This window comes from Lycium ferocissimum, chromosome 1, assembly GCF_029784015.1.
Source record: "Lycium ferocissimum isolate CSIRO_LF1 chromosome 1, AGI_CSIRO_Lferr_CH_V1, whole genome shotgun sequence".
NCBI lineage: Eukaryota > Viridiplantae > Streptophyta > Magnoliopsida > Solanales > Solanaceae > Lycium > Lycium ferocissimum.
The window spans coordinates 4,263,169-4,289,911 of NC_081342.1; the positions used below are offsets into that span (position 1 = coordinate 4,263,169).

At 32.7% G+C, this 26,743-nt stretch overlaps 3 protein-coding genes across 4 annotated transcripts; all 3 read left to right on the forward strand.

The window, feature by feature from the left end:
• Positions 1–3,798: 3,798 nt before the first annotated feature.
• Positions 3,799–6,620, forward strand: LOC132063992 (photosynthetic NDH subunit of subcomplex B 5, chloroplastic). Of its 2 annotated transcripts, XR_009416495.1 has the most exons (6): positions 3,799–4,173; positions 4,560–4,620; positions 5,784–5,846; positions 5,958–6,016; positions 6,117–6,404; positions 6,520–6,620. XR_009416495.1 is itself a non-coding variant. In XM_059456864.1 (5 exons), exons 1-5 carry the CDS (start codon positions 3,919–3,921, stop codon positions 6,345–6,347), a joined length of 669 nt encoding a protein of 222 aa, XP_059312847.1. In that variant the 5' UTR covers positions 3,800–3,918; the 3' UTR covers positions 6,348–6,620. The 2 variants fall into 2 exon arrangements, 1 of the variants encoding a protein (XP_059312847.1); XM_059456864.1 differs by having other exon boundaries at positions 3,800–4,173; positions 6,117–6,620.
• A 5,687-nt stretch (positions 6,621–12,307) lies between these two features.
• On the forward strand, positions 12,308–15,721 carry LOC132064096 (serine/threonine receptor-like kinase NFP). The gene is made up of 2 exons (XM_059457011.1): positions 12,308–13,629; positions 14,711–15,721. Exons 1-2 carry the CDS (start codon positions 12,493–12,495, stop codon positions 15,443–15,445), a joined length of 1,872 nt encoding a protein of 623 aa, XP_059312994.1. The 5' UTR covers positions 12,308–12,492; the 3' UTR covers positions 15,446–15,721.
• Positions 15,722–16,111: 390 nt separating this feature from the next.
• On the forward strand, positions 16,112–20,150 carry LOC132064180 (serine/threonine receptor-like kinase NFP). The gene is made up of 2 exons (XM_059457117.1): positions 16,112–17,368; positions 19,162–20,150. Exons 1-2 carry the CDS (start codon positions 16,232–16,234, stop codon positions 19,894–19,896), a joined length of 1,872 nt encoding a protein of 623 aa, XP_059313100.1. The 5' UTR covers positions 16,112–16,231; the 3' UTR covers positions 19,897–20,150.
• The last annotated feature ends 6,593 nt before the right edge of the window (positions 20,151–26,743 follow it).

Here is a 26,743-nt window from a genome sequence, read left to right on the forward strand (position 1 = left end):
AGGAAAGTCATATATGGGAGAAGCGGACTAAGTAAAATAACTTATTGATATTTTCAATTAATTGAATTATAATAATTTCTAGAATAAAAATTCCATAATTATATTACTAAAAGGTACTCTCTTTATCCTAATTTATGTGACGTAGTTTGACTAGGCACGAAGTTTTTTTTTTTTTTTTAAAAAAAAAAAGGAAAGATCTTTGAAACTTTCGGTCTAAAATAAGTCATAGATATTTTTGTCGATTTAAATTATTTCATTAAAGGTAAAAAGAAAAGTTTCAAGTTAAATGATTTTTAAACATAAAAATATATCATTCTTTTTTTATATTAAAAAAAAAAATGTGATCTTATTTTTTTTGTGTTGGTAACAGGCTTTCATCATTATATATATATATATATATATATATATATATATATATATATATATATATATATATCATCTACTATATAGATATATATCCGAACCTGTAAACTAGATTAACTGTAGACAATATTTGAATGAAGAGGGATAAATCTAAGCTTTTTTTCTTTAATAATCGATCATTATAAATGATGATGACCCAAAAGTATAAATCAGTCTTCGAGGACTTTTAGTCCATTATAAGCTGGTGGGGGTGAACAGATTTTACAATAACAACTCATTGTCTTCAAGTCACATGCTGGAGTAGTACCAATTGAGCATATTAATTGGTGAGGACAGTCGTCATCCTCATGACACACAAGCCCGCCATTGCTCCCTTGTCCTAAGTCCACCATTAAAGTTGTTGAATAAGTTATAATGAAGAAATAATAATTAAGTTATCATAATTAATTTATTGAATAGAGATTAAAATTGCTCATAAGTGGAAGATAGAGGAGAGTTGGATTAGTACTTACCTAACAAAATAAGCAAAAATGACACCAAGAAAACCTTTAGGAATGTTGCCTTCTGCATTCTCTCTTTCCAAATACTAATTTGGTAACACTTTAATAATTATATGACTGTTTTTTTATTGATATCTCTTTGTAATTTAATTGTTATCTCAGCAATGTATTTATTGGAAGAAAAGGCTTGCACCATAGTTTCAGTTGATGGAGATTAGATTATCTATAATCTACCTATTTGGAAAAGTTAGTACCTTGATTAATTTGCCTTTTGATGTTTGGGAAGTAATCTAATTTCAAATTCATTTTTGACAAGGTAATTAATTTATAAATCCGATGCAGTTGGTGAGTGTCCATCCAATGAATATTTTCTTGTACATGTACCTAATTAATATTAGGCTTAACTTTTGTAACACGTGGATGATCTTTTCATTTTATAAAGGGAAAAGGTGCAAATATACTCCTCAACTTTGTGATTTAGAGTTGATATACCCTCGTTAAAAAAAGTAGTGCATATAAAACTTTTAGCTGACGGAAATTTTTTAATTAAAATAAAAGCAACTGCAGGGGTATATTTTGACCTTTTCACAAAGTTGGGGGGCATGTTTGCACCTTCTCACATATGATTTTTTTTTTTTTTTTTTTGCTTCTTTAATTCAGCTATTAATTTGAATTTATTGTTTTGATGGTCAAATGATATTTTATTTTTGTGCGCATCTTCTTATTAAATCTACCATAGATACCCTGAATATGCGACTCAAAGAATAAATTGCAATTTGATCACTTACGATTTTTGGGATTATTAATGATCACTAATGGGTGGGGTTTAATTTTTAAATTAAATAATATATGTGGCCAATAACAACAAGCCACGTGGCATTTTAAAATTCAAAAAATACCATCAAAATTAGGGTGTCAGTTTGAGGGGTATTCTTGAGCCAAAAAAATAAGTTAGGGGTATTTTTGGACCAAATAGGTGGATGGAGGGGTATTTTTAGACTAATAGGTGGATGGAGGAGAGTATTTGTGAGCCATTTTCCATACGTGTTTTGGGACCTTTTCCGTATCTTGTATTATGAAATAAAAACCTTATTTGAGCTAACATTTTCAAGTAACTTTAATTAAGTATCATATCAGCTATTAACTATATTTATATTAGAGATTATTATTTTTTATTCAAATTATTACCAATAAACTAGTTTATAAAATAAATAGACTTTCAGTATGTAAGTACAACATGAAAATAGAAAAATGCTTCACAAAAATTTAGTTGTTGTAGTAAAATTTAATACTGATAATAATATAAATAACGAGATATATCGAGACGTTTTTAAAATTTGAGCTCTAAAATAAAATAATTATACGATCAAGCCTAATTTTTGGGCTTTAAAAAAACAAAAGAAAAAAAGATGTATAAATTTAATTATAAAATACTATTACTTATATATTTTAATTATTGAAAAATATGTCATAATTTATACTATTGAGGGTTGTTTTTTGACATTTTAAAAATATATGAAATAATTCAACTTATTTCTAGCCATTGATTTAATATCAAAGGGGTTTATTGTCCCATTCAATATATGAAGGGAGTATTGTTTTCCAAACCCAATATGTTAACATTTTTTTTGCGAGGATTGTCCTTCAAAGGCACTGGTCTTTAATTTTTGTTTAATTTTTGCCCCTCAAATTTTTGGTCTTTAATTTTTGCCCTTCGCTTAAACAAGTGACCGAAAATATCCTGAGGTTCCGGGTTCGAACTCGCGCTCAGTCAAAAATTTAAAAAAATTACAAGGTAAAGGTTGGATTCGCAAAACAGAGTTTGCCTTATAAGGTAGAGTTGCTACCTTAAGGAGAACTCAGCCTTACGATTTTTTTTTTTAATTTTGATTGAGCGGGGATTTGAACCCGGAACCGACCAACAATTTGAGGGGCAAAAATTAAAGACCACTAAAAAAAATAAGTAGACATTTTTTAAAGTCGCGTGGCCTTTTTTTAGACTTTTTTTAAAGTCCCGTGGCATTTTTTTAAATTAAAAAATAACCTAAATGATTTTTAGAAAAACTCTCGTCAGCGAAAAGGGTATATTTACACCATTTTATAACGGCAGGGATATATTTGCATCATTTTGTAACGGCAGGGGTATATATAACCCACTTTTGTAACGAGGGGTATATCGGCTTTAAATCGCAAAATGGAGAAGTATATTTGAACTTTTGCCCTAAAAACTATATTAAAATCTTTGCATAGTTAGACTGTGAACGAAATCACTCTTAATTTCTTTCTTTATAACAGTAAATACGGATGAATTGACAACAGGAAAGTGGAAAAGTAGAATATTACAAGGCAAACAATACTATCGAGAGACGTGATGGACCCGATGAAATGACTTTACCCTTAATTAGAGACCTGGAGTTTAAGTCATGAGAATAGAGAAACTTCTTATAAGGAGCGATTTCCTTTTAAAGAGGTTCTACATAGAGATGGACTTAAAATATGAAGTATATAGGTCCGAGATTCTAGCCATTTTCAATTACTGTGTTATCAGTTGATAATTTATACATATTAAATTAATTTCTCAAGAAAAATACATAGTTTAGACAAAAATTAACGGTTCATTACATCCTCCCTAATCCTACATGACCAAAACCTGAATTAGTCAAATTATTAAATTTCGAATGTCACATGATTAAATATCTCAAGGAGGTCCAAATTATCTTACGTTCGAGCTACGCTATTAACGATCCTCGAATTACGGAGAAAAATTATGAGACAAGAATCAAAGGAATAAACAGAATTGTACCCAACTGTTTATCAATAAAATATTCCTGTTCCTTCAAAAACATTTTTTTTTTTTAAAAATGGAGGAAGGTGGGGATGGTTAAATGGCAGCAACATAATAAGAGCCTAAAAAAATATAAGCCACCATAATATATAGCCTTATCCACGCATGGCCGTTACCATTCAAAATATGGATAAAGTAGAAAACATAGAGTGATAGAGATGCCAGCAGACTAAATTAACAGCAAGAACAGAGCAGCACTACGCAACAACAATGGCGGATTCATTAACTATCTCCCTTCTCTCCACTGTTCCAGTTCCTAATCCAGTACTGTCAACAAAATTTGGAGAATCTCAACTCAAATGTAGTGTTCTTTCTCGACGAAACTCATGTTCGATTTCGACGAAAAGTGGTATAAAATGCAGTGGAATGAGGTCATCAACAAGATTATATGCAGGGTTGACGGAGATAGAGCCAGATATTAATGAAGATCCTGTTGATCGGTGGAGAACTAATGGCATTGACATTGTAATGTTTCTTTCTTTATTACTCTTTAATTTATTTTCCATAGTTGTTGTTCATGAAATTGGAGATAGGCATGTTTTTTTATAATCGCGGTGTTTGGGACAGCTTGAGCACACCTCGATTAATTTTATAAGGTGCTTGCTCCCTCCCATCAGCACAGGCAATGGGTAATTCTGTCCACCAAGATTTGAACTGATAGGAGGAAATCAACTAATGTTTTTGCCTCCGCCAAAATTTAAACATCATAATTCTTAACATATTTCCCCAAACCCCACTTGTGGGATTACACTGGATATGTTGTTGTAATTCTTAGCCTGTTTCTTTGACCACTAGTCCAGGCCTTTGGAGATAGGCCTATTAATTAAGAATTGGTTCTTGATTTGTTGCAGGAAGATTTTGTGTTTGGAAAGTACGATGATCATCATACCTACTTCGAGAGTGAAGATAAAGGTACATAACGATATGTGGGGTTTTTTTTTCCTTACGATTTGTAATTTTGATTGGGGAAAAGTATCTAAATTTGCCATGTATTATCTGAATTGGATAGACTTTGGCCTCTGATAGCAAATGTCTCATATTTCTCCTTGCTATTAACGGGGCTCCAAGTGAGTGGATTTCACATGTCCAAATTCTTTGAAACAAAGATCCAAGCTTACTTCCTTAACTTTTATCCATGAACTCCCTTAGGAGTGTCAAGGGTAAAAATGAATTTTTTGTGCAACTGTAAGAGTATACATCAGACCAAAAGTCAAATAAATGACAAAGTTGCTCAATACAGGGCCAATTTGATCCTTTTTTCTTTTCATAGTGCTATAGGTAAAAAAGAAAGAACCGTGGCAACAAGTTATTTATATCACATTGGTAATTCTTATTCCGAAATGAGTAGCTATAGTTGAAAAAGATTTATACTTTGTCTGTCTTAAATTATGTGTTATATTTTGACAATGGAAGTACTCCCTCTGTCCCATTTATGTGACACTAATATTATTTGAGGAACCGAGCAAATTTTTTTTACTACAATTTTTGTTAAAGTACAACAACATACCTAGTGAAATCCCACAACGTGGGATCTAGGAAGGGTAGAATGTACGCAGACCTTACCACTATCTTGGGAGGTAGAGAAATTGTTTCCAATAGATCCTCGGCACAAGAACTCAATTTTTGTTAAAGTCATATTTTGAATTATTAACCAAGCTGGATTATAGTATTTTCCGTGTCGTTTGCATATATATGAATTTTATTTTAAAAACTTAAAAGAATTTATGTTCAGTTTTATACCGAAAATTAAGTATTTTTAACTTGTGTCCCCAGCCCTTTCACATAATGGGACGGAAGGAATAGTTAACTTGATCCTAACTTTCTAGAAAAACTACTTAGCATTATAAAATTTAGACTTGCAGATTATGTAACTTACTCTAGCTGTTTGATTCCTACCAAAATTTGGTCAATTTGGATCTCTTAATTGACCAAATACTTCATCTACATGTTAAATTCTCTATTGGCTTTAGTGTGACACAAGACTTTGTTCTTTATGTTCAATATGATCTCACCTATCTGATAAGTTAGTCCTATCATCTCTGGAATTCAATTCATGATCTGAACTAGCATTGCAGCAACATTTTGGGGATCTATAAAAGAAGATTATGCTGCTGTTGCACCCCCATCAGGATTTCAAGGTATATACCAAATTACCAACCATTTGATCATGATATCATCAACATCTGTTTATTTATTAGTCATGCACTTAGATAGTAAAATTCACCTTGGTTTCTGGTGTTTCACAATAGGTATTATTTCATGGCTATTTCTTCCAGCAATTGCAGCTGGAATGTACTTCAATGTTCCAGTAAGTTGATGAAATCTCCACTATTATGCATATTTCGTGACTCGAAAATATCCTTTTTCGAGCTAACTTAAGTCTTATATTTTAACTTCTTGACATGCAGGGGGAGTATTTGTACATTGGAGCAGCTGTGTTTACAATTGTGTTTTGCATTATTGAGATGGATAAACCAAGTGAAGCCCACAATTTTGAGCCTCAGATATATAACATGGAGAGAGGAGCTCGAGACAAGTTAATATCGGATTATAACACCATGGACATTTGGGAATTCAATGAGAAATATGGCGAGCTCTGGGATTTCACTGTTACAAAGAACGATATCATGAAAAGATAGAAGTAAAATTAAACAAATCTTGTCCTGGATCATCAACAACCTAGTTGTATAATTAAGGTATATATTCCCTTTTTTCATAATTTGTTAATGCTGTAAATTAGATTTTGTTGGAAGAGGAACTAGAGCAAAGATAGAACCCGGTAAGCATCGTTTAATTTCATCGGTTACTCAGGAATGCAAATGTGCAGAGGATGTTTGGAGTAGCTTATGAAGTAACTGGGAAGTTTCCAATGGAAATAGTTCAATGTTAATAATACAAAGTTTTTAATTGAATTCCCAAATGTCGAGTTATAAGATTCCTTGATAGCAAAAATGATTGTGGTAAACAAGGCTTGTGAAAAATGTCTATCATTTCCAAGCACCATTATTGTTCTGTTCTTTCATGAGATTCTTGATGAATCTTGTGTTAATGAAGCACTTGTAATGGTGAACATCTTACCTTATATTCCTGGAAGAAGATTATAAAATTGGTTTAGGTTTTCATAAATTTCACTCTTCATTAGGATACCTAGCAATGTATACGTGCTATCCCTTTATAGTTGCATATCATTCTCATGTTCTGTTGATGGTTAATGAATTCTTTTTCCCTAGAAAAACAAGGAAATTGAGTGTTCAGAAGTTCTGGTAAAATATTTGCATTAGTTTCTATTTCAACAATAAAAGGAAGCAGGAAAGCTTGATTGCAGGATAATGAGTAAGTTGTTTAGTTTTTTGTTTCCATCTTTTTATACGAGTGTTCTGATTGTTTGAGATCTTCATTTGGAATTTATCGGATTATACAAGTGATTCTGCTTCACTGGATTCTGCAAAGGTTACATGGTTGTAATTATTGTTACAGCATTATTTTAATGACCAATTGCATTAAATTTACCACTAGAAAGTGGAGAATGATGAGGGATCGAGTCCGGAGCCAAAATGGCTTCTTTTTGTATTACACCAAAATCATGCCTTTTTTTTTTTTTAAACCAAATGGGTATTTCGTGTAATGTTCATTTTGTTTTTTTTTTAATTTCGTTTTTAATATAAAAAACGAAATTGAAATGGTGTCCAACGAAATGCAACAAATTTCTTTTTTTTTTTTTTTTTTAATTTCGTTTTTTATATTAAAAACGAAATTAAAAAAAAAAAAAAAATTTGTTGCATTTTTTCATCTGCTTGTCTTCTTTAGCAATGCCATAGAGAAAGAACGAAATACAACTATCCTTGAGTGAAAAGCACGTTTCATTTCAAAGTTAACCGCATAACTAAACATAACTAAAAGTCGCCCTCGTGACTTTTAGGTAACACAACTAAAAATCTCATAGGATGGATAACTAAATATAACTAAAAGTCTGCCCTCCAAAGATATTCGGCTTGCATTTCTAAGAAAGTATGCCTCGGATCGAGCTTGCATTTTAATCTTTTCGATATTGTTCCAACTCACATGCTTAATCTCGCTTTACAAATTAACAACAATTAACATAAGTATGAATTCGGCTTGAGACAAGAAGCGATATGTCCAACTTAACGGAATATAGAGTACTAGATTTTTTCGCGAGCTATTAAATTTAAAGTAACCATAAAACTTTGCGTCCAACGATTGAGTTTGTGGTAATTAAGTTATATCCCAAAGAAATTAACAAATCAATATTAATGATTCGTGTGGATCTCGTATATATACTAAAAAAACCTAACAATAAATTGTTCGAATTACGAATAGTAGTTAGTATCTCACGTTAATGACAATGGGTTCGTGTTTAACAATTAACATCTTTGCTATACAATACAACCCATAATTAGTTTGGAATGACAAATACATATATATTGAGCAAATCATAAGGCATAAGTATGCCCCCGTCGGCATAAGTTTGATAATTCGTTAACAAATTTATCTGGGGCATACTTCACTGGAACAAATTCTTTGGACCGACATAACTTTGTGAAGGAATTATCAAAGTTATGCGGACCGGCATAACTAAACATAACTAAAAGTCCTTTCCCCCCTACTTTAGTTAAACAGCTTTTATCAAACACGTTTAAAGATCCTAAGAGCATAAAACTTTGCGTCCATGACGGTGAGTTTGTGGTAATTAAGTTATATCCCAAAGAGTTGGAGTGGTCAAAAACATTGAAGATTTGTCTATGTATTAGTGTCCTATGTAATTTTATGTTTTTTCTTGGTTACTAGTAGTACTAATTAGTGAAGTGAAGTTGAATGATGGTTGTAGTACTAATTAGGTTGAAGTGAAGTTCTATTTAGATGATTCCATGATGTAATCTAATTTTGGTTAGCATATTGAATATGATTATGATGACTTTGTGAAAATAGCGGTTAGTAATGGTTAGCCTATTCAACATGTTAACACTAACAAACATTCAATGGAAAATCTGGACAGAAAATAGCAACTACCATTTCAATGCAAATCTAGACAATAAGCATTGACCATTTGAATGCAAACCTGAACAAAACACCAACTATTCAATGCAAACCTGAACAAAACACCAACTATTCAATGCAAACCTGAACAAAACACCAACTAACATTCAATTTTTGACAATAAAGATAAGACAAGCATAATTGTCAACAAAAACTACCAAGCTACATTGTTTGCTTACATATAGTTTCACCAAAATAGCTAGCTTAAACATAGAAATTGACTACTTCATTGGAGATTTTCCTTTTCCTTTTCTTGATCTTGTTTGAACTCCAAGAGCCTTTGATCTTGTTTGGATTCTATGATTAGCACTTTGCGCTTGGAGTTGTCTTTATTTGCTTTTGTTCCTTTCCACCATCCTTTCTTTGTTTTTGTATTAAAATTGACCTGAATTCAATCATTCTTTGCAATTTAAATTGGTTAGTGTCATAAAGTGGCTAAAAATAATAACAATGACTTAGATGATTGAGAAACACTTACATTAACACATTTGTATCCGGACTCGAACCACAAATACGCACTTTCGTCCAACTGCCTCTTGTACTTAGTCCTGCCCCTATAAAGTACTTGTAGATGCATCTTGAGTGTCATGAACACTACTTTTCTTGTACTTACGAAGATCAAGAACTGCTACTGTGATAATAAGTTAATATTTGACTAATTAATGGTAACCAAAGTAATGCTATTACACCTTTGTAGTTGCTTTTAGGCCTTGGAGGTCGGTGGCTTTGTGTATTTCCTATCCATGGAGAAGCATGGTCGTGCCTCTGTGGTGTTTAACAATTAACATCTTGCTATCTGAACCCATAATTAGTTTGGAATGACAAATACATATATATCTTCAAGGCAAAGTACGCATGGTAATAAGTATGCCCCCGCATAAGTTTGATAATTCGTTAACAAATTTATCAGGTAACTTTGTGAAGGAATTATCAAAGTTATGCCATGACTTATCATGAGCATAAGTATGGGCCGGCATAACTTTAGTAATTCCTTAACAAAAGTATCGGTCCCGGCATAGCGAAATTTAAACTACGCTTGCGAATTTTTTTTTAAAATTTTTACCGCACGTGGGTTCGAACTTTTGGAACCTGGGTGTTGAAGGAAATTTAAAGATTTCAAACAAGTCTAGTATTATAAATCATTGGTTCAAAGATTAATGGAAAGGAAGAAAATTGATGGCAAAAGAGAAGAAATTTAATGGAGAATTCTTGAAATTTCTAATATATGGTGGAGAGAAGGGGTTGTGGTGTATAAATAGGAAGAGAATAGAGAGAGACGTTGGGAAGGAAAATATTAAAGGAAAATGGTTATTTTAAGTTTTTAACGGTTAAAAACTTAAAATAACTTAAAATAACCATTTTCCTTTAATATTTTCCTTCCCCAAAAAAAAAAAAAAAATTTGTTGTGCGACATTGCACGAAATACCCATTTGGGTTTAAAAAAAAAAAGGCATGCCATTTTGGTGTAATGGCTGTAAAAAGAAGCCATTTTGGCTCCGGACTCATGAGGGATCACTAAGGGCAGATGTGGATGTAGCTAGTTGTAAGTGAGTGCAAGTGCACCTACTGCATACGCTCAAACTATGTACTTAATCTATTTTTTGAAGATAAGACAAATATTTTGACCAAGTTTTAAATTTAACCCGTTGTCACAGAAGAGTAGTGGATGCAGTGTTACTTTATAGCCATTGAATTAAAATTCTGAATCTCTTTTGAAGGATGAAAGGGCAACGCAGCTCGACTGTTCCCCACATGTTGGGCCAAATATGCCTAACAAAGACTTACAAGTCAAGAAGAATTAAATGAGCTTTCCAACTTTCAGGTTTAGGTCCATTATCCATGATATCATGGGTGGAGCTGGGAGTGCTAGGGGTTCATTCCGCTTTCGTCGGAAAATTGCATCGTTTATAAGGTCAATTATTTTTTAGGTAATATAGTAAATGTAGAATGACACCAACAAGGGTTGTGGTGGAATAATAAATAATCATTCATCCTTAGAAATTTCAAACTTCAGTCTTGGGTATGGAATCGCCTTTGTTAGGGACGTTTTACCCAATGTAGGACTTTCCCGTCCAAATGCAGGTTCCGGAAACCAAATGAGAAACCAAAATACAAAATAAAAAAGTTGAATGTCTTTGACTTCTTCGTGTGTTAGTTTTTTATAGTTAGGATCTCATTAGCGAAAAATTCCGATTCCGTCACCACTAACCTCATGAGCTCCCAAAGGATTCGATACGAGGAAAACTACACTTACTGATGAATTTGGATGTTGGGGAAAAGACGAAACCAGAACTGTTGACATGCGCAGTAATCTATGTAATCGCCAATCATTAAAGGCAACAATACCCTAAGTGAACTCTGACATGGCCAGTGATCTAAGTAACCAACTAACTATCAATCATTAAAGGCAACAAATGCCCAAAATGAAGCCTGATTGGACCAGATATTTCATGAGCCTCAACTATCCAATGCACTTGGGTAATAAGAGAGGATAGGGCTAGTGCTTTCTGATTTCTACCTCTTGACTAATAAGAGGATAGACCAATGACTTGTTCAATTTTAACAGAGATTAAGAAAATGTTCTGTTATTTTTTTCACCTATCTAAATTTCGGTGGATACATTTACTCATCTGTGTGGATGAGAAATACAATGAAATAATCGGAATGTGTAATCTGATTCAAACATCACGGTTGAAAAAAATAATAATAAAAGAGAGCTTGACTTGTTCAAAATGGACTTAGTCAAGACTTTCAGAGTAACAGCATTTAGACACTGACACTAAGCTTTGATGACTAGTCCTTTTGATGCCCTCTCCAATATGCCAAGGCCCCATTGGCTTCCATAGTCAAGCTTTAAAGTCCTGGTCCTCCAATATAGATCCCAAGTCAATAACAAATCAAATTGAAACACGGCAATTCACTTTTAGAAACCGAGGTTTCGTACAGTAGGGTTCTAACTAATGTTGGCGTCTGGTTTGGAAAATAAGTTTGGTTCATACTTTTGTTATTCATGATAGAATGATATTTTGCAATATTATAAAGTTGAATTTTTACCGACAATGGTTGTAGTGTGATGAATAAGATTTTTTCACCCTTAACTAAAAGTTCTAGAAATGGAAAAGACTCTATTAGGGAGCATTTTACTTGTAAGGCGAATCTGAATTAATTAAAGTCCTAATAAAAAAATAAAATAAAAAGAGGTAGTTGTTAGTCCTGTAACTTTCCAATCATAAAGAAGACAAAGCTTTTAACTTTCTAATAGTTTCACAGTTGTGATCATGTTGATTTTAACATTAGTTAACTTCATCAGACACTTATAAATGAGAAGAAGTATAATTACCTAATTCTTGCAATACTTTTATTTTTATATATATATCTAATATATATATATATACACACTTTAGAAAAAGATATGTCTGAAAGCCTGACAATTTGTCCAAACATGTGAAAACAAGGATACAGAGAGTAGTGGCAATATGGTCGACCCAAAAGTCTTCTAGGTGGGACCATCAAATTGGAAAAACCTCATTCTTCCATCAATTCTCAAGGACAACACCCATATCAGAAATTAAACAACGAGCGCCAATCAAATGGAAAAAAAACCCATCACTCATGTCTGGTCAAAACCAAGACTGAGAAAAACCAACAAGAACTTTGGTATATAAACTTCTCAGCTCCATCATATTCTCTCTCACACAGCTCTCCTTGGACAAAAACCCAACCAAGAAAATGATAACCAAACCTATGTACGGTTTTTTACTTCTCTTCTTCTTATTCACCTTCAACCAAAATTTATGCTATGCACAAGTTCTACCAACGACATCAGGCATTAAATGTAATCCCAGCCAGTTCAATTCATGTCAAACTTATGTATATTACAGAGCTAGAGTTCCAGATTTGCTTGATTTAGCCTCAATTGGTGACCTGTTTTCAGTAAGTAGGCTAATGATTGCAAATCCTAGCAATATTTCTGCCCCAAACACAACTCTTGTCAATGACCAACCACTTTTTGTACCAATCTCATGTTCTTGCAATACAGTCAACACAACTTTTGGTAGCATATCTTATGCTGGTCTTAACTATAGTTTCAAATCAGGTGACACTATGTATGGTGTATCAACAACCAAGTTTCAAAATCTAACCACTTTTCAATCTGTTGAGGCTATTAATCCAACTGTTGTGCCAGAAAATATTGACATAGGCCAGTCCATAAAGTTCCCAATTTTTTGCAACTGTCCAAACAGGACACAACCAAGATTCCTCGTCAGTTATGTTTTTCAACCTTCTGACAACATTTTTTCAATTGCTTCAAGATTTAGAATAAACCCACAATCTATAATGGCTATTAATGGAAATAATTCCAGGATTTATGATACCCTTTTTATCCCTCTTTCTAGTCTACCTAATCTTCCACAACCAGCACCTTCAAATAATACCCAACCCCCTCCCCCACCCCCACTCTCACCAATAGTGCAAAAAGACAGAAAAGGACAAGTCATAGGATTAGCAATTGCTTTAGGAATTTGTGGGCTATTGGTAATTTTGGTTGGCGGTTTATTTTTTAGAGAAAAATCTAAGAAGAGTGAAAAGTTTAGTGATGTAGAAAGACAAAAAAGTCTATATGTTGGATCAAAAAAGGGGTCTTTTAATAATAAGGATGTTGAAGTGAATTTGATGGCTGATGTGTCAGATTGTTTGGATAAGTATAAAGTGTATAAAATGGAACAACTTTGGGAAGCAACAGATGGATTTGATGAAGGGTGCTTGATTCAAGGGTCTGTGTATAAAGGTACAATTGATGGTGAAGTGTTTGCAATCAAGAAGATGAAGTGGAATGCCCGTGAGGAACTCAAAATCCTGCAAAAGGTAATATTTTTTTTTTACTCAAATCCTGCACATTTTTTTATATATATTTTTTTATTTTTTTAAATCCTACACATTAAATATGCACTCAAGAATTGCTTTTGCGTAATTGATATTGAGAAAATGATAAAAATGGTCCACTATGTTTGAGGGTAGTTTGAAAATAGTCCTTTAAATATTCACTTAAAAAGTTTTGGTCCATAATTTGTCGAAAGTTAGAACTTTTAGTCTTATCCAGTTATGTCTGTTTATCTGACTGGAACTATGGGGAAAAGAAAAATTGGCAGGAACTCACATTTAGAGGTACAATTTTTGTAGTTTATGCTATTGTTGATTTATTTCTATAGTTTGATGCAGTTTTTTGAGGTGAATTTCTGCTATTTTGTAATGTCTGGTGCAGTTTTTTATAATGCATACTTTAAGTTTTGATGAGGCTTTCTTGGTGCTTATGAATAATCACTATTTCTGCTATTCTTGGTGCTTAACGAACATTAGCTTTCCTATTAAATAAAGAAAACGTCATCAAGTCCTATTTTGTAACCTTTCTTGTTGTGGAGGCGTAGCTAAGTATTAGGTACTGATTGGAACAAACCAATATTTTTTGCTTAGATCATGTACTTGTATTAAGAAATTTGTTAAATATGTATGTATAAATATTTAACTGTGAATCGAGAAAAGAAGAGCTATAAGTTCGGTGACAAATTTAGAATCCATAATCATTAAATTGTGGTTCGCTTGCAGTGATGTTGTCCTTGGCTACATGAGTAACATTAAAGGCTTGGAACAAAAACAAAGGGGGGAAAAAGGCTATTGAAATATGAATCTTGTTCATAAATAATTGAGTAGTATTTCGATATTAGCAACTGCCAAGTACTCCGTTTAGCCATCAGTATTTGTGTGAATTTCAATATGTGAAATATTGGTAGAATATTGACAAACTCTTTTTTTTTTTTTTTGTGAAATTCATGTTCAAACACAACTTAATAGTAGCCTTCTTTAACCTAAGTACTATTTTGTTCAATTTCAACCCTTTATTGTCCAAATGTCTACTTAATAATTTTCCCTTTCTTTTTGTTTTGGGTAGGTGAACCATGGGAATTTGGTGAAGCTAGAGGGTTTTTGCATAGACCCTAAAGAAGCAAATTGCTACTTAGTTTATGAGTATGTTGAGAATGGTTCACTACATTCATGGCTTCATAGTGAGAAAACTGAAAAATTGAGCTGGAAAACAAGATTAAGAATTGCCACTGATGTTGCAAGTGGTCTCTTATACATCCATGAACACACAAGGCCAAGAGTTGTCCACAAAGACATCAAGACTAGCAACATTCTCCTAGATTCCAACATGAGAGCCAAAGTTGCCAATTTTGGTCTTGCGAAATCAGGATGCAATGCCATAACTATGCACATTGTGGGAACTCAGGGGTACATCGCCCCCGAGTACCTCACTGATGGGATTGTATCGTCTAAGATGGATGTTTTCTCCTTCGGTGTGGTGTTGCTCGAGCTCGTGTCAGGGAAGGAGGCTATTGACGACGAAGGGAAAGTCTTGTGGGCGAAAATTGGTGAATTTTCGGAAGGGAGTGAAGAGAGAAAGGTGAGGAAATTGCAAGAATGGATGGATGAAAGTCTTCTTAGAGAGGAATTTACAATGGAGAGTGTTATGAATGTGATGTCTGTGGCTATTTCTTGTTTGAGTAAAGATCCTTCAAGAAGGCCAGGCATGATTGAAATTGTGTATGCCTTGTCTAAAAGTATTGACCTTTTTTCTGATATCTCAGAGGAGGGACTATCTCCAAGGCAAGTCACAGCAAGATAGGATACAAGTTATGGTCCTTGTGGAGACTTGGTTAATGCTGAGTCTATATTAGTTGTAGGAGCAAATTATGTAAAGTAGATTTGAAGTGTAGCAGCATTTTGTGTTTTGAAGTTTTTCCTTTACCTAAAGTTTGCTTCTATGTATTAAACTCCTACAGTATCTTTTTGTATGTTCCCTAGTGTTGTGGAAAATCTAATTTCGAATAGGAGGATGTTAAAAAAAAAAAAATGTTTAATGTCGTTTAAGTGCGAGAATAATATATAGTCCTTGTAGTGAGATTGTTTTTGGGTTTGACTCTTCAAAAAATGTTGTCACACTTGTACCGAATTCTTCAAAATTATATATAATTTTTGGAGGATGCAAATGATATTTTGATGGCTCCGAACAATATAGAATTTTTTGACACAACTGAAAAGGAGGAGTAAATATTGTATTGCAACGTACTCCTTTGGTGTGTGAACTAAAGATATGTCTGAAAGCCTGATAAAACAAAAGTCCAAACACGTGAAAACAAGGATAACAAGAGCATTTTCTGCATTATGGTGAAAGTCTTCTAGGTGGGACCATCAAATTGTAAAAACCTCTATCTTCCATCAATTCTCAAGGACAACACCATATGAGAAATTAAACAATAAGCGCCAATGAAATGAAAAAAAAAAACATCACTCATTACTGGTCAAACCAAGACTATGAGAAAAAACAAGAAGAACTTTGGTATATAAACTTCTTAGCTCTATCATATTTTTTTATACACATCTCTCCTTAAACAAAAACCTAACCAAGAAAATGAAAACAAAACCTATGTATGGTTTTTTACTTTTCTTCTTATTCATCTTCAACCAAAATTTATGCTATGCACAAGTTCTACCAAGCATAACAGGCTTCACCTGTAATCCCAACCAGTTCAATCCATGTCAAACTTATGTATATTACAGAGCTAGAGGTCCAGACTTTCTTGATTTAGCCTCAATTGGTGACCTTTTTTCAGTAAGTAGGCTAATGATTGCAAATCCTAGCAATATTTCTGCCCCAAACACAACTCTTGTCAATGACCAACCACTTTTTGTACCAATCTCATGTTCTTGCAATACCATTAATACAACTTTTGGTAGCATATCTTATGCTGGTCTTAACTATAGTTTCATAAAAGGTGACACTATGATTGGTGTATCAACAAACAAGTTTCAAAATCTAACCACTTATCAATCTGTTGAGGCTGTTAATCCAACTGCTATACCTACAAATATTGACGTAGGCCAGTCCATAAAGTTCCCAATTTTTTGCAACTGTCCAAACAGGACACAACCAAGATTCCTCATCAGTTATGTTTTTCAACCTTCTGACAACATTTCTTCAATTGCTTCAAGATTTGGAATAACCCCACAATCTATAAGGGCTATTAATGGAAATAATTCCAAGATATATGATACTCTTTTTATCCCTCTTTCTAGGCTACCTAATCTTCCACAACCAGCACCTTCAAATAATACCCAACCCCCTCCCCCACCCCCACTCTCACCAGTAGTGCAAAAAGACAGAAAAGGACAAGTCATAGGATTAGCAATTGCTTTAGGAATTTGTGGGCTATTGGTAATTTTGGTTGGCGGTTTATTTTTTAGAGAAAAATCTAAAAAGAGTGAAAAGTTTAGTGATGTAGAAAGACAAAAAAGTCTATATGTTGGATCAAAAAAGGGGTCTTTTACTAGTAATAAGGATGTTGAAGTGAATTTGATGGCTGATGTATCAGATTGTTTAGATAAGTATAAAGTGTATAAAATGGAACAACTTTGGGAAGCAACAGATGGATTTGATGAAGGGTGCTTGATTCAAGGGTCTGTGTATAAAGGTACAATTGATGGTGTAGTGTTTGCAATCAAGAAAATGAAGTGGAATGCCCGTGAGGAACTCAAAATCCTGCAAAAGGTAATGTTTTTTTACTCAAATCCTACACATTAGATATGCACTCAAGAATTGCTTTTGCGTAATTGATTTTGAGAAAATGATAAAACTGGTCCACTGAGTTTGAGGGTAGTTTGAAAATAGTCCTTTAAATATTCACTTAAAAAGTTTTGGTCCATAATTTGTCAAAAGTTAGAACTTTTAGTCTTATCGAGCTATGTCTGTTAATTTGTCTGGAACTATGGGGAAAAAATAAAGGAAATTAGCGGGAACTCACATTTAGAGGTATAATTTTTGTAGTTTATGCTATTATTGATTTATTTCTATAGTTTGATGCTTTTTTTAGATGTAATTTCTGCTATTTTTAGTGTCTGGTGCAGTTTTTATAATGCATACTTTAAGTTTTGATGAGGCTTTCTTGGTGCTTATGACTAATTTTTCTTTACTATTTTTATCAAATCTAACGAACATAAATTGTTAAATATTTGAAGGACTCTAAAAGTGTTAATTTCTGACAAATTTAAAGGATAAATATTGTCAAGTGTATGCTTAACTGCTTAAGAGATTAGTTTGAACCTACCCTCAAACATAAGGGACCATTTTTTGTCATTTTCTCAATTGATAGTTTACTAATGTTAGAATTCCACTGAGGAATTATTTTCGTCCAAAGCATCAGTTCAAGTATTTAATTAAAGGAACCTATTTTAATAAATAAAATTGTTAGGTTTAGTGACCTGTCGTAATCTTGAGTTATTAGGACTTTATTTAAATATCGAAGTGGGGCTATTATGCCCGTTTGGATTTGATAATTAGTTATTTAAGCGAATCAACATCATTATATATGTACTCAATTAGCTGTCCTTTGCTGTATATCTCTTCATTAAAAATGCGTTCTCTTTGTTTCTTAATTATTCATTTTCATTGGTGCCCGTGACTCGTGAGGAACCCCCTCAAACCCCTTTTAAATGAACAGAATTGGACCCATAAGTTAAAAAATTTAATGTACAATTTATTTTGTCATAGAATAGAGTATCGTATATTATATTAATGAAAATAGACTCAAGATAAAAATTAAAAGTATTTTAGCTATTATTTGTTTGTACTTCACATGACAAAAACAAATCAAATGAAACTTCTTCTCTATGACCTCAATTTTGTTGGTACTCCACTACTTTCCTCTGCCTGCTTTTTCCCAAAATGCGTCATGCTTTTAGCTTGGCTTGGCTATACTACTTTGAATAGATTTTATTAGCTGTCTTATTAAATAAAGAAAACGTCATCAAGTCCTATTTTGCAGCCTTTCTTGGTGTCTGGCGTAGCTAAGTATTAGGTACCGATTTGAACAAACCAATAATTTTTTCTTAGATTATATATTTGTATTAAAATTTTTATTGAATATGTATAATTATTTAATTGAAAATAAGAAAAAAAAAACCAGCTATAAGTTTGGTGACAAATTTAGAATTCATAATCTTCAAATTCTGACTTGCTTGTTGCAATGTTGTTCTTGGCTACATGAGTAACATTTAATGCTTGGAACAAATACATAAATAATTGAGTAGTATTTCGGTATTAGCAAGTAATCTGTTTAGCCATCAGTGTTTGTGTAAATTTCAATATTTGAAATATTGGTAGAACATTGACAAACTCATTTGAATATTACAAGTGAAATCATGATTTTCACTTCCAATTTGTTACTAACTCTTTTCCTCTGTGAAATTCATGTTCAAACACAACTTAATAGTAATCTTCTTTAACCTAAGTACTATTGTCCAAACGTCTACTTAATAATTTCCCTTTCTTTTTGTTTTGGGTAGGTGAACCATGGGAATTTGGTGAAGCTAGAGGGTTTTTGCATAGACCCTAAAGAAGCAAATTGCTACTTAGTTTATGAGTATGTTGAAAATGGTTCACTCCATTCTTGGCTTCATGGTGAGAAAACTGAAAAATTGAGCTGGAAAACAAGATTAAGAATTGCCACTGATGTTGCAAATGGTCTCTTATACATCCATGAACATACAAGGCCAAGAGTTGTCCACAAAGACATCAAGACTAGCAACATTCTCCTAGATTCCAACATGAGAGCCAAAGTTGCCAATTTTGGGCTTGCTAAATCAGGATGCAATGCCATAACTATGCACATTGTGGGAACTCAAGGCTACATCGCCCCCGAATACCTCACCGATGGGATTGTATCGACTAAGATGGATGTTTTCTCCTTCGGGGTGGTGTTGCTCGAGCTCGTGTCAGGGAAGGAGGCTATTGACGACGAAGGGAAAGTCTTGTGGGCGAAAATTGGCGAATTTTCAGAAGGGAGTGAAGAGAGGAAGGTGAGGAAGTTGCAAGAATGGATGGATGAAAGTCTTCTTAGAGAGGAATTTACAATGGAGAGTGTTGTGAATGTGATGTCTGTGGCTATTTCTTGTTTGAGTAAAGATCCTTCAAGAAGACCAGGGATGATTGAAGTTGTGTATGCCTTGTCTAAAAGTATTGATCTATTTTCTGATATCTCAGATGAGGGACTATCTCCAAGGCAAGTCACGGCAAGATAGGCCATATGTTATTGTGGAGAACTTGGTTAATGCAGACCATATAAGTTGTAGTAGCATATTATGTAAAGTAGTTTTGAAGTGGAGTAGCATTTTGTGTTCTGAGGTTTTTACTTAAAGTTTGCTCCTATGTGTAATACTCCTATAGTACCTTTTCATTTAATCTTTTCTAGTTGTTGCAGAAAATCCAATTTCGAATAAGAGGATTTTTTGTGGAAAAAATAATTATAATATCAAAGAATGTATTTATATTATTATTTAAAGTAGTTCTTTAATACCTTATTATCTTACCATTAGTGTTCAAATCATAATTGTCCCTTGATTCTTCATTAGCCATCAATTCTTTGCCAATAATATGACTTTTACTAGTATATGATAACGTTTGATACATACGTTTTCAACCAAATGCGCTGAGGACCATTTCTTATTGCCATTAACTTCTTGGTTCATTAAGTTCTCAAGTATTAACGTAGGAGGCTTAAAAAGCCATCTTTGATATATATATATATATATACTTTAGTCCTTTTTCTTTGGAGGAGATACAAAAAGAGAAATTCTTTTCCCATACTATGATGTGTTGGGTTTTCTTTCTTGTGAAATTTTTGTCAGATTCTGGCTCATAGTTTTGTACCAGAAGAACTTGTTGAATCCTGGGGGATACACGCGCATCGGATAATATATCATGGGGCATTATCTTAATTGACATGTCGTATACGAAGCTATGAAGAATTCCCTGCAGCGTTCATGATAAAGTATTTTTCGTAAGGTTTCCAATAATCTTAAGGATATTATACTTTATTCTTATGGAAAATAATAATTATGTTGATGCTGTCCCAATCACTCCTCTAATTCCACCCTACGGTATGAGTTTTTTCACTCATTTCCTTTTAGAGAAGATAAAGGTATGTGCTCAAACTTCTTGATAAGTGTTTTTGTCTGTATCTAAAAGGTTTATATATGTATGTTAATACATATGATTTTTAACTTTATTAATTCTCAGAATTATGACATGAATTAGTTTTTGCTTACACTAGTATTTGGTGTGCATGTATTTAAGCAATTTCCATTAACCACTGAAAGAAGTACTTTGTTTGTAAATACTTGGATGGTTCAGTTATATATAGATGATCTTCGTGGAAACAAAAATTGTTACTAAAAGCAGTACATATTATTTTTATAACCTGAGTAAAAAGATATGTATGAGTAATTGGTGACACGAAAGCCAAATTATTTGTTATAGTTTGAAGTTCCTAAAGATCAGTAGTTAATGAGTTATTCAAAATTCTACTTTTTTAGAATTGTTTAATTTAATGTTGTCTGAGTAATGTCTTAAATAATGTCCCGTTTGTTTCAACGGTGTGGCCTAATTTTTTATGGTTTAGTTGATTGAACTTTTTGACTGGTAGTTGACGCACCTATCGTGGAGTTTAGGGGTTGTGATGCATAATATCAGAAGCAATATCTCAACTCCATACTGTTATGTATCGCCAGCCCATCAATAATAATTAAGAATGGAAATTGTACTCGTTTTGTGCGGGAAAATAAGCTATCATATATCCCTAAATGTAAAAGAGGATTCGAGAGAAATGATAATCCCGTTAAGTCTAGAATATGTTTGACTAATAAAATGATATAATTATTGTGGTTATATCTCAAGTGAATCTTATGGTTAGTATGAGTGACTGGGTGATAGACTTTGTGCAACTAGGCATATTTGTGTAAATATTTGTGGCTTACACACAAGTTAGTGGAGGACAAAAATTTATTTGTCTTGGTGATTCAAGAATTACTCAAATTCTTGGATAAGAAAAGTTCTTCTTAAGCTCACATCTAGAAAAATATTGACTTTAACTGAGATGTTGCGTGTTCCTAATATTTGAACCAATTTGGTTGATGTGGTAATTCGTAGAAAATATTGGAGTAAAGATTTCTTTTGAGAATGTTATGATGGTTTTAACTAAGAATAATATTTTTGTCACAAATTTATTTTAACCACGATTTAGTTGTGCTAAATGTTTATAGTCATGAATGAAAATGCTAGTAACTTTTCTTTGAACTTGTGCACCCTATAATCTTTGAAAATAAGCTACTTTTATATGCTTGTTAGATACAAAACTAGAGTACCTTATAAGAAATTAAAAACCTTATGAACTATGGAAATGTTATTCTCCTTATTCTGAAATATTTGAAAGTGTGGGGTGGCTTACTAAGGTTATATTATCTGATTTTGAAAGAAAAAAGGTACAATATTTTGGTGAAGCTATATTATTAGTTTGTTATCTATAAGATGAGTCTTATGAGAAATTAGTAATACTTCTTATATTTTATGAAAATATTATTCCCCTGTCTTAAAATATTTAAAAATGTGGGGGGTTACGCTTTCTTACTAGAGTTATGTTGGATCTCAAAATCCATCAGTGATTATGTATTTACCCTTTGTGGGGGTGTAACATTGTGAAAATCAGCCAAGTAGGCCATAATTAAATATGAGTTTATGGTTTGGAGTTGGCTAGTCATGAGGCTAAGATACTTCTTAGTGAGTATTGAGGTTGAGATGAAACCAACGTGTCTATTTATAGTGGTTATCAAGCAGCGCTAGCTGTAGTGAATAAATAACTTTTCAATGGCAATAAAAAATATCCGTTTGAGACATAAAGTAATAAAACAGCGCTGTTGTGAGATGGAATTATTTCCGTGAATTATATGATATCTGAGGTGAATTTGGCCGATTCACATGACTAAAAGAAACATCGTGGGGAATGATACTTTTGTCAATTGAGAAGATCAATAGTGATGGTAACTCAACCTATTTTTGGAGATCTTGTGAATAAGGTTCATATGGGTAATAACAAGTCATTAGTTGATCAAAAGTGCACTGTTAAATATTGTCCCTTCCTATGGTGTGTGAACATAGTGCTATCTTTTAAGAAGGTAAAGTGAGGTTGAGTTATAGACTCTTAATCCATTACCATGTCCTTCATAGGTGGTGTATTGATCTGCAGAATACACTTGATGGTTGGACCTATATGATGTGGAGTGGTGACGCACCTGTGAAATTGTGACGGATTTCTAGAACACTCATGAATACCAGGACACGCGCATGGCCTCTTAGCACAAAACCGTGATAATGACAAAGATTGTGCGAGTATAATTGATAAAATAAGACCCTAGGCTTACGAAAGAATTCTTGGTTCATAGAAGTTTTGAACTTAACCATTTGTTCTGTAAGTATAATCTTGTTTTATTTGTGTTCGCCTGTTGCACGAGACAGGATTGATTCAATGCATTGTACTTATATGTGAAAACCCACCAAAAACTTCTTATTTTATTTTATTCCTTTTTTTTTTTTTTTGAGATAGTGGGGGATTATTGAAAAAATAATTATAATATCTCAAAAAGAATGTATGTATATTATTATTTAAAGCGAATGTATTTATATTTATATTATTTAAAGCCATTCTTTAATACCTTATTATCTTACCATTAGTGTTGAAATCATAACTGTCCCTTTATTCTTCATTAGCCATCAATTCTTTGCCAAGAATATGACTTTTACTATATGATAACGTTTGATCTATACATTTTCAACCAATTGCTCTGAGGACAATTTCTTATTGTCATTAACTTCTTCGGTCAATAAGTTCTTATTAACGTTGGAGGCTTTTGAGCCATCTTTGATTAATATATATATATATATACATATATATATATATATATATATATATATATATATATATATTCTAGTCCTTTTCCTTTGGAGGAGATACAAAAAGAGAAATTCTTTTCCCATATTATGGTGTGCTGGGTTTTCTTTCTTGTCATGAAATCTTTGTTAAATTAACGAACTCAATTTGTCTTAAGAAGCTTATTGAATTCTTGGGAATACACCACACCGAGTAAAATATTCTTAAGGACAGCGTCTTATTTGATATGCCTCAAGCTATGAAGAATTATTTAGCAGATTCGCGCATCAAGTATTTTAACAAGATTTAATAATTTTAAGACTGAGGATAATATATTTCTACACAAGATCCTTGTAGTGAGCTGCTTTTTTTTTTTTTTTTTTTTTTACAATTGAAAAGTAGGAAAAAAGTCGTTTAACCAAGAGTAAACTCCTTTCGTGTGACGGTGTGAGTGACCTAATATAAATTTTACCACCAAAAATTATGGTGGAATGGTAAGGATTCCTCTATTTTTAAAACGGAGTTTTGGATTCGAGCCTTAGTAATGGAACCAACGCCTTTGATAGGGAGCATTTTACCCCCAAATGAGACTTTTCAGCTCGAATCCAAATTAGTCGAGTTCCAAAATATACTGGCCACTGAATAAAATTTTTAATATGAATCTGTCTTGTATAACTCTACTTTATGTTTATCAAAGTGTAAAGTATGTATACCTTACAAGGATAAAGCTCAGCAGATACACAAGATTAAGTAAATGAAAAAGTGCTCCTTTTGACGGTTTAAGTTTTGAATTGTCACACAATTCAACATGATTTCAAATTTTAATTTATTTACTATTGAGCCCCTAGTATATTTTTCATGCTCCAAATGTCTGGTGGTGGTGTTGGGAGGGAATTTACAAGTCTCATATTGGTTGTGGAATGAGAAATTGGTCTCCTTATATAATCTTGAGGATTAAATTAGACTGAGAATTCATTTCTTAAATCTTATGTGATTAATTGACTACAAATGGACTACAAACATTAATGAAAACTTCCTCGGATTGTTGATGACCAGGGGCGGATCTACGGTATCGGGTGGTTTTCCGAGAATCCAGTAATTTTGGCCTGTATTTATATTGAGAAGTCTATAAAACATATAGTAAGAAATAGTTGTTGGAAACCCAATAACAAAACAGTCTTTTGGTGCGGCGGTAGTTTTGCAACCCACTTAATTAAGCTTAGCTAGCCTTCTGGACGGGGGTTTCATTCCCCTTGGGCACAAAGAAGTTTTCTTTAGTAGGCGTTTGGCCATCAATTTTGAAACCATGGTTTTAAACCGGACGTTTACCATCAATTTTAAGTCGTGGTTTGAAACACAGTTTGAAACCATGGTTTGAACCCAAATCATCCAAAAAACGTAGGTTTGGGTTTTGAAACCATGGTTTCAACTTTTTTAAATACAAAATTTAACCCATAAGTTAATATTTTATTAAAAAAACCCATAAGTTGGTAAATATTTTTAACAATTACCCCCATCAATCATTTACCAATCTCATTAACTCCACTAACGTTTATTTATGTCTACCAATCTTTAATTTATGTGGGAAGATTATATTAAATAGTAGTTACATTACTATTCATGTTAAATTTTCGATTTTATTGAAGTACAATTTGATTAATTGATGTTGCAATTTTTAGAAAAGCATTCTAGTAGTGTATTAATTTTGTTATAAACTATGATTTGCTCATTTGGTAAGATTGTTTAAAAATTGAGAATGTTTTGATAGTTTTCACAATTTGTGGGGTTTTTATGTCTATAAGAGAAAATACAATTTAAAATATTCAAATTGTATGTCCGAACATGGTTTGAAACCAGGTTTCAAACCATGATTTCAAACCATGTCCAAACGGGGCCTTAGTCTAATTCAGTTGTTGATAGATGTAGATAACAAAGAATTTTCAAATGCCTATGGGGTCAGCAAGAAGAGATGGAAGACTGCATTAACCTGTTCTGGTGAATGAGACTAGCTAATGCACCACGGTGGAAAAAATAGAAGGAAAAAAAAGAAAAAGATGTATGTTAGTTGTTAGATAGTCAAATACGTATGTGCAATAATTCTACTTTAATTTGTTTGTTAACTATTAGTAATAAGTTTCCAATGTTTCTCCTTTATCTCCACTTTCAGCCCAAATTTCAAACATACATGGATTAGTTTTCTCCATTTATTCCTTAAATATTATTGTGTATGAGATACAATTGTTTTTGTTTAGCCATCAAGTCAAAAGAGTAAAGAACAAGCACCTCAATATCTGCTACGTTTTAGAATTGTCAATATGAACAAAAACAGTTGGAAAAAAAAAATATAAACAAAAACAAACTATAGCAACAGTGATAATAAAACACTTCTTTTTTAATTTGATAAAAGATGGTGGTCACGGACCAAGCCATTATTCGACATGAAATGTGAGGTGCGAAAAGCAACAAATTGTATACACTGAAACTAGCTTATGTGCACCTCAACTATTTTATCGAATACTTGTTACCTCTTATTATCATAAATACTGAGTAACTTTACCCGTAAGAAAAATTGATTTGTGTCTTAGAAACATATACGAGATGAGTATATTTCTTAGGAAGCACATACACCGTTTTTCTTCTTTTGTTACAACTATGTTAAACACACCATAGGTACAATTACATACACGTTTTCTTTTTCGTTTTTCTCCTCACAGCTATGTTAGAGTTATCATAGGCATAGGTCCAATTGAATCATTTTAACACGAAGTATAAAAATATATAAGTAAAACAAGGCTAAGAGCTCATCGAGCTTTAAATTCTCAATTCATATATTTTTTTTTTTTTAAAAAAATCTTTATTTATAAGAATTAAAACCACCGAGTTGAAATCCTTTCAACTAGTACATCATAGAACAACTAAACCACACACATACTGAATTATTTATCCATGTTCTTTAGTACCTTGAGATTGCTTAGGATCATATCTTCAAATTAACGCTATATATAGTCTATATTTCAACTGAAGAATTGAATTATTTATCCGTGTTCTTTAGTACCTTGAGATTGGTTAAGATCATATCTTCAAATTAACGCTATATGTAGCCTATATTTCAACTGAAGTATTTATTTTCTAAGCTATCTTAGAATTTTACTATCAAATGAAAAAGA

Bases quoted from the DNA above. Each gene is read 5' to 3' on its own strand.
- LOC132063992 (XM_059456864.1), top strand. From the start codon at position 3,919: ATGGCGGATTCATTAACTATCTCCCTTCTCTCCACTGTTCCAGTTCCT. The intron at 4,621-5,783 runs GTACATAACGAT...CTAGCATTGCAG, and splicing joins CTTCGAGAGTGAAGATAAAG to CAACATTTTGGGGATCTATA. The intron at 6,017-6,116 runs GTAAGTTGATGA...CTTGACATGCAG, and splicing joins GAATGTACTTCAATGTTCCA to GGGGAGTATTTGTACATTGG.
- LOC132064096 (XM_059457011.1), top strand. From the start codon at position 12,493: ATGATAACCAAACCTATGTACGGTTTTTTACTTCTCTTCTTCTTATTC. The intron at 13,630-14,710 runs GTAATATTTTTT...TGTTTTGGGTAG, and splicing joins AACTCAAAATCCTGCAAAAG to GTGAACCATGGGAATTTGGT.
- LOC132064180 (XM_059457117.1), top strand. From the start codon at position 16,232: ATGAAAACAAAACCTATGTATGGTTTTTTACTTTTCTTCTTATTCATC. The intron at 17,369-19,161 runs GTAATGTTTTTT...TGTTTTGGGTAG, and splicing joins AACTCAAAATCCTGCAAAAG to GTGAACCATGGGAATTTGGT.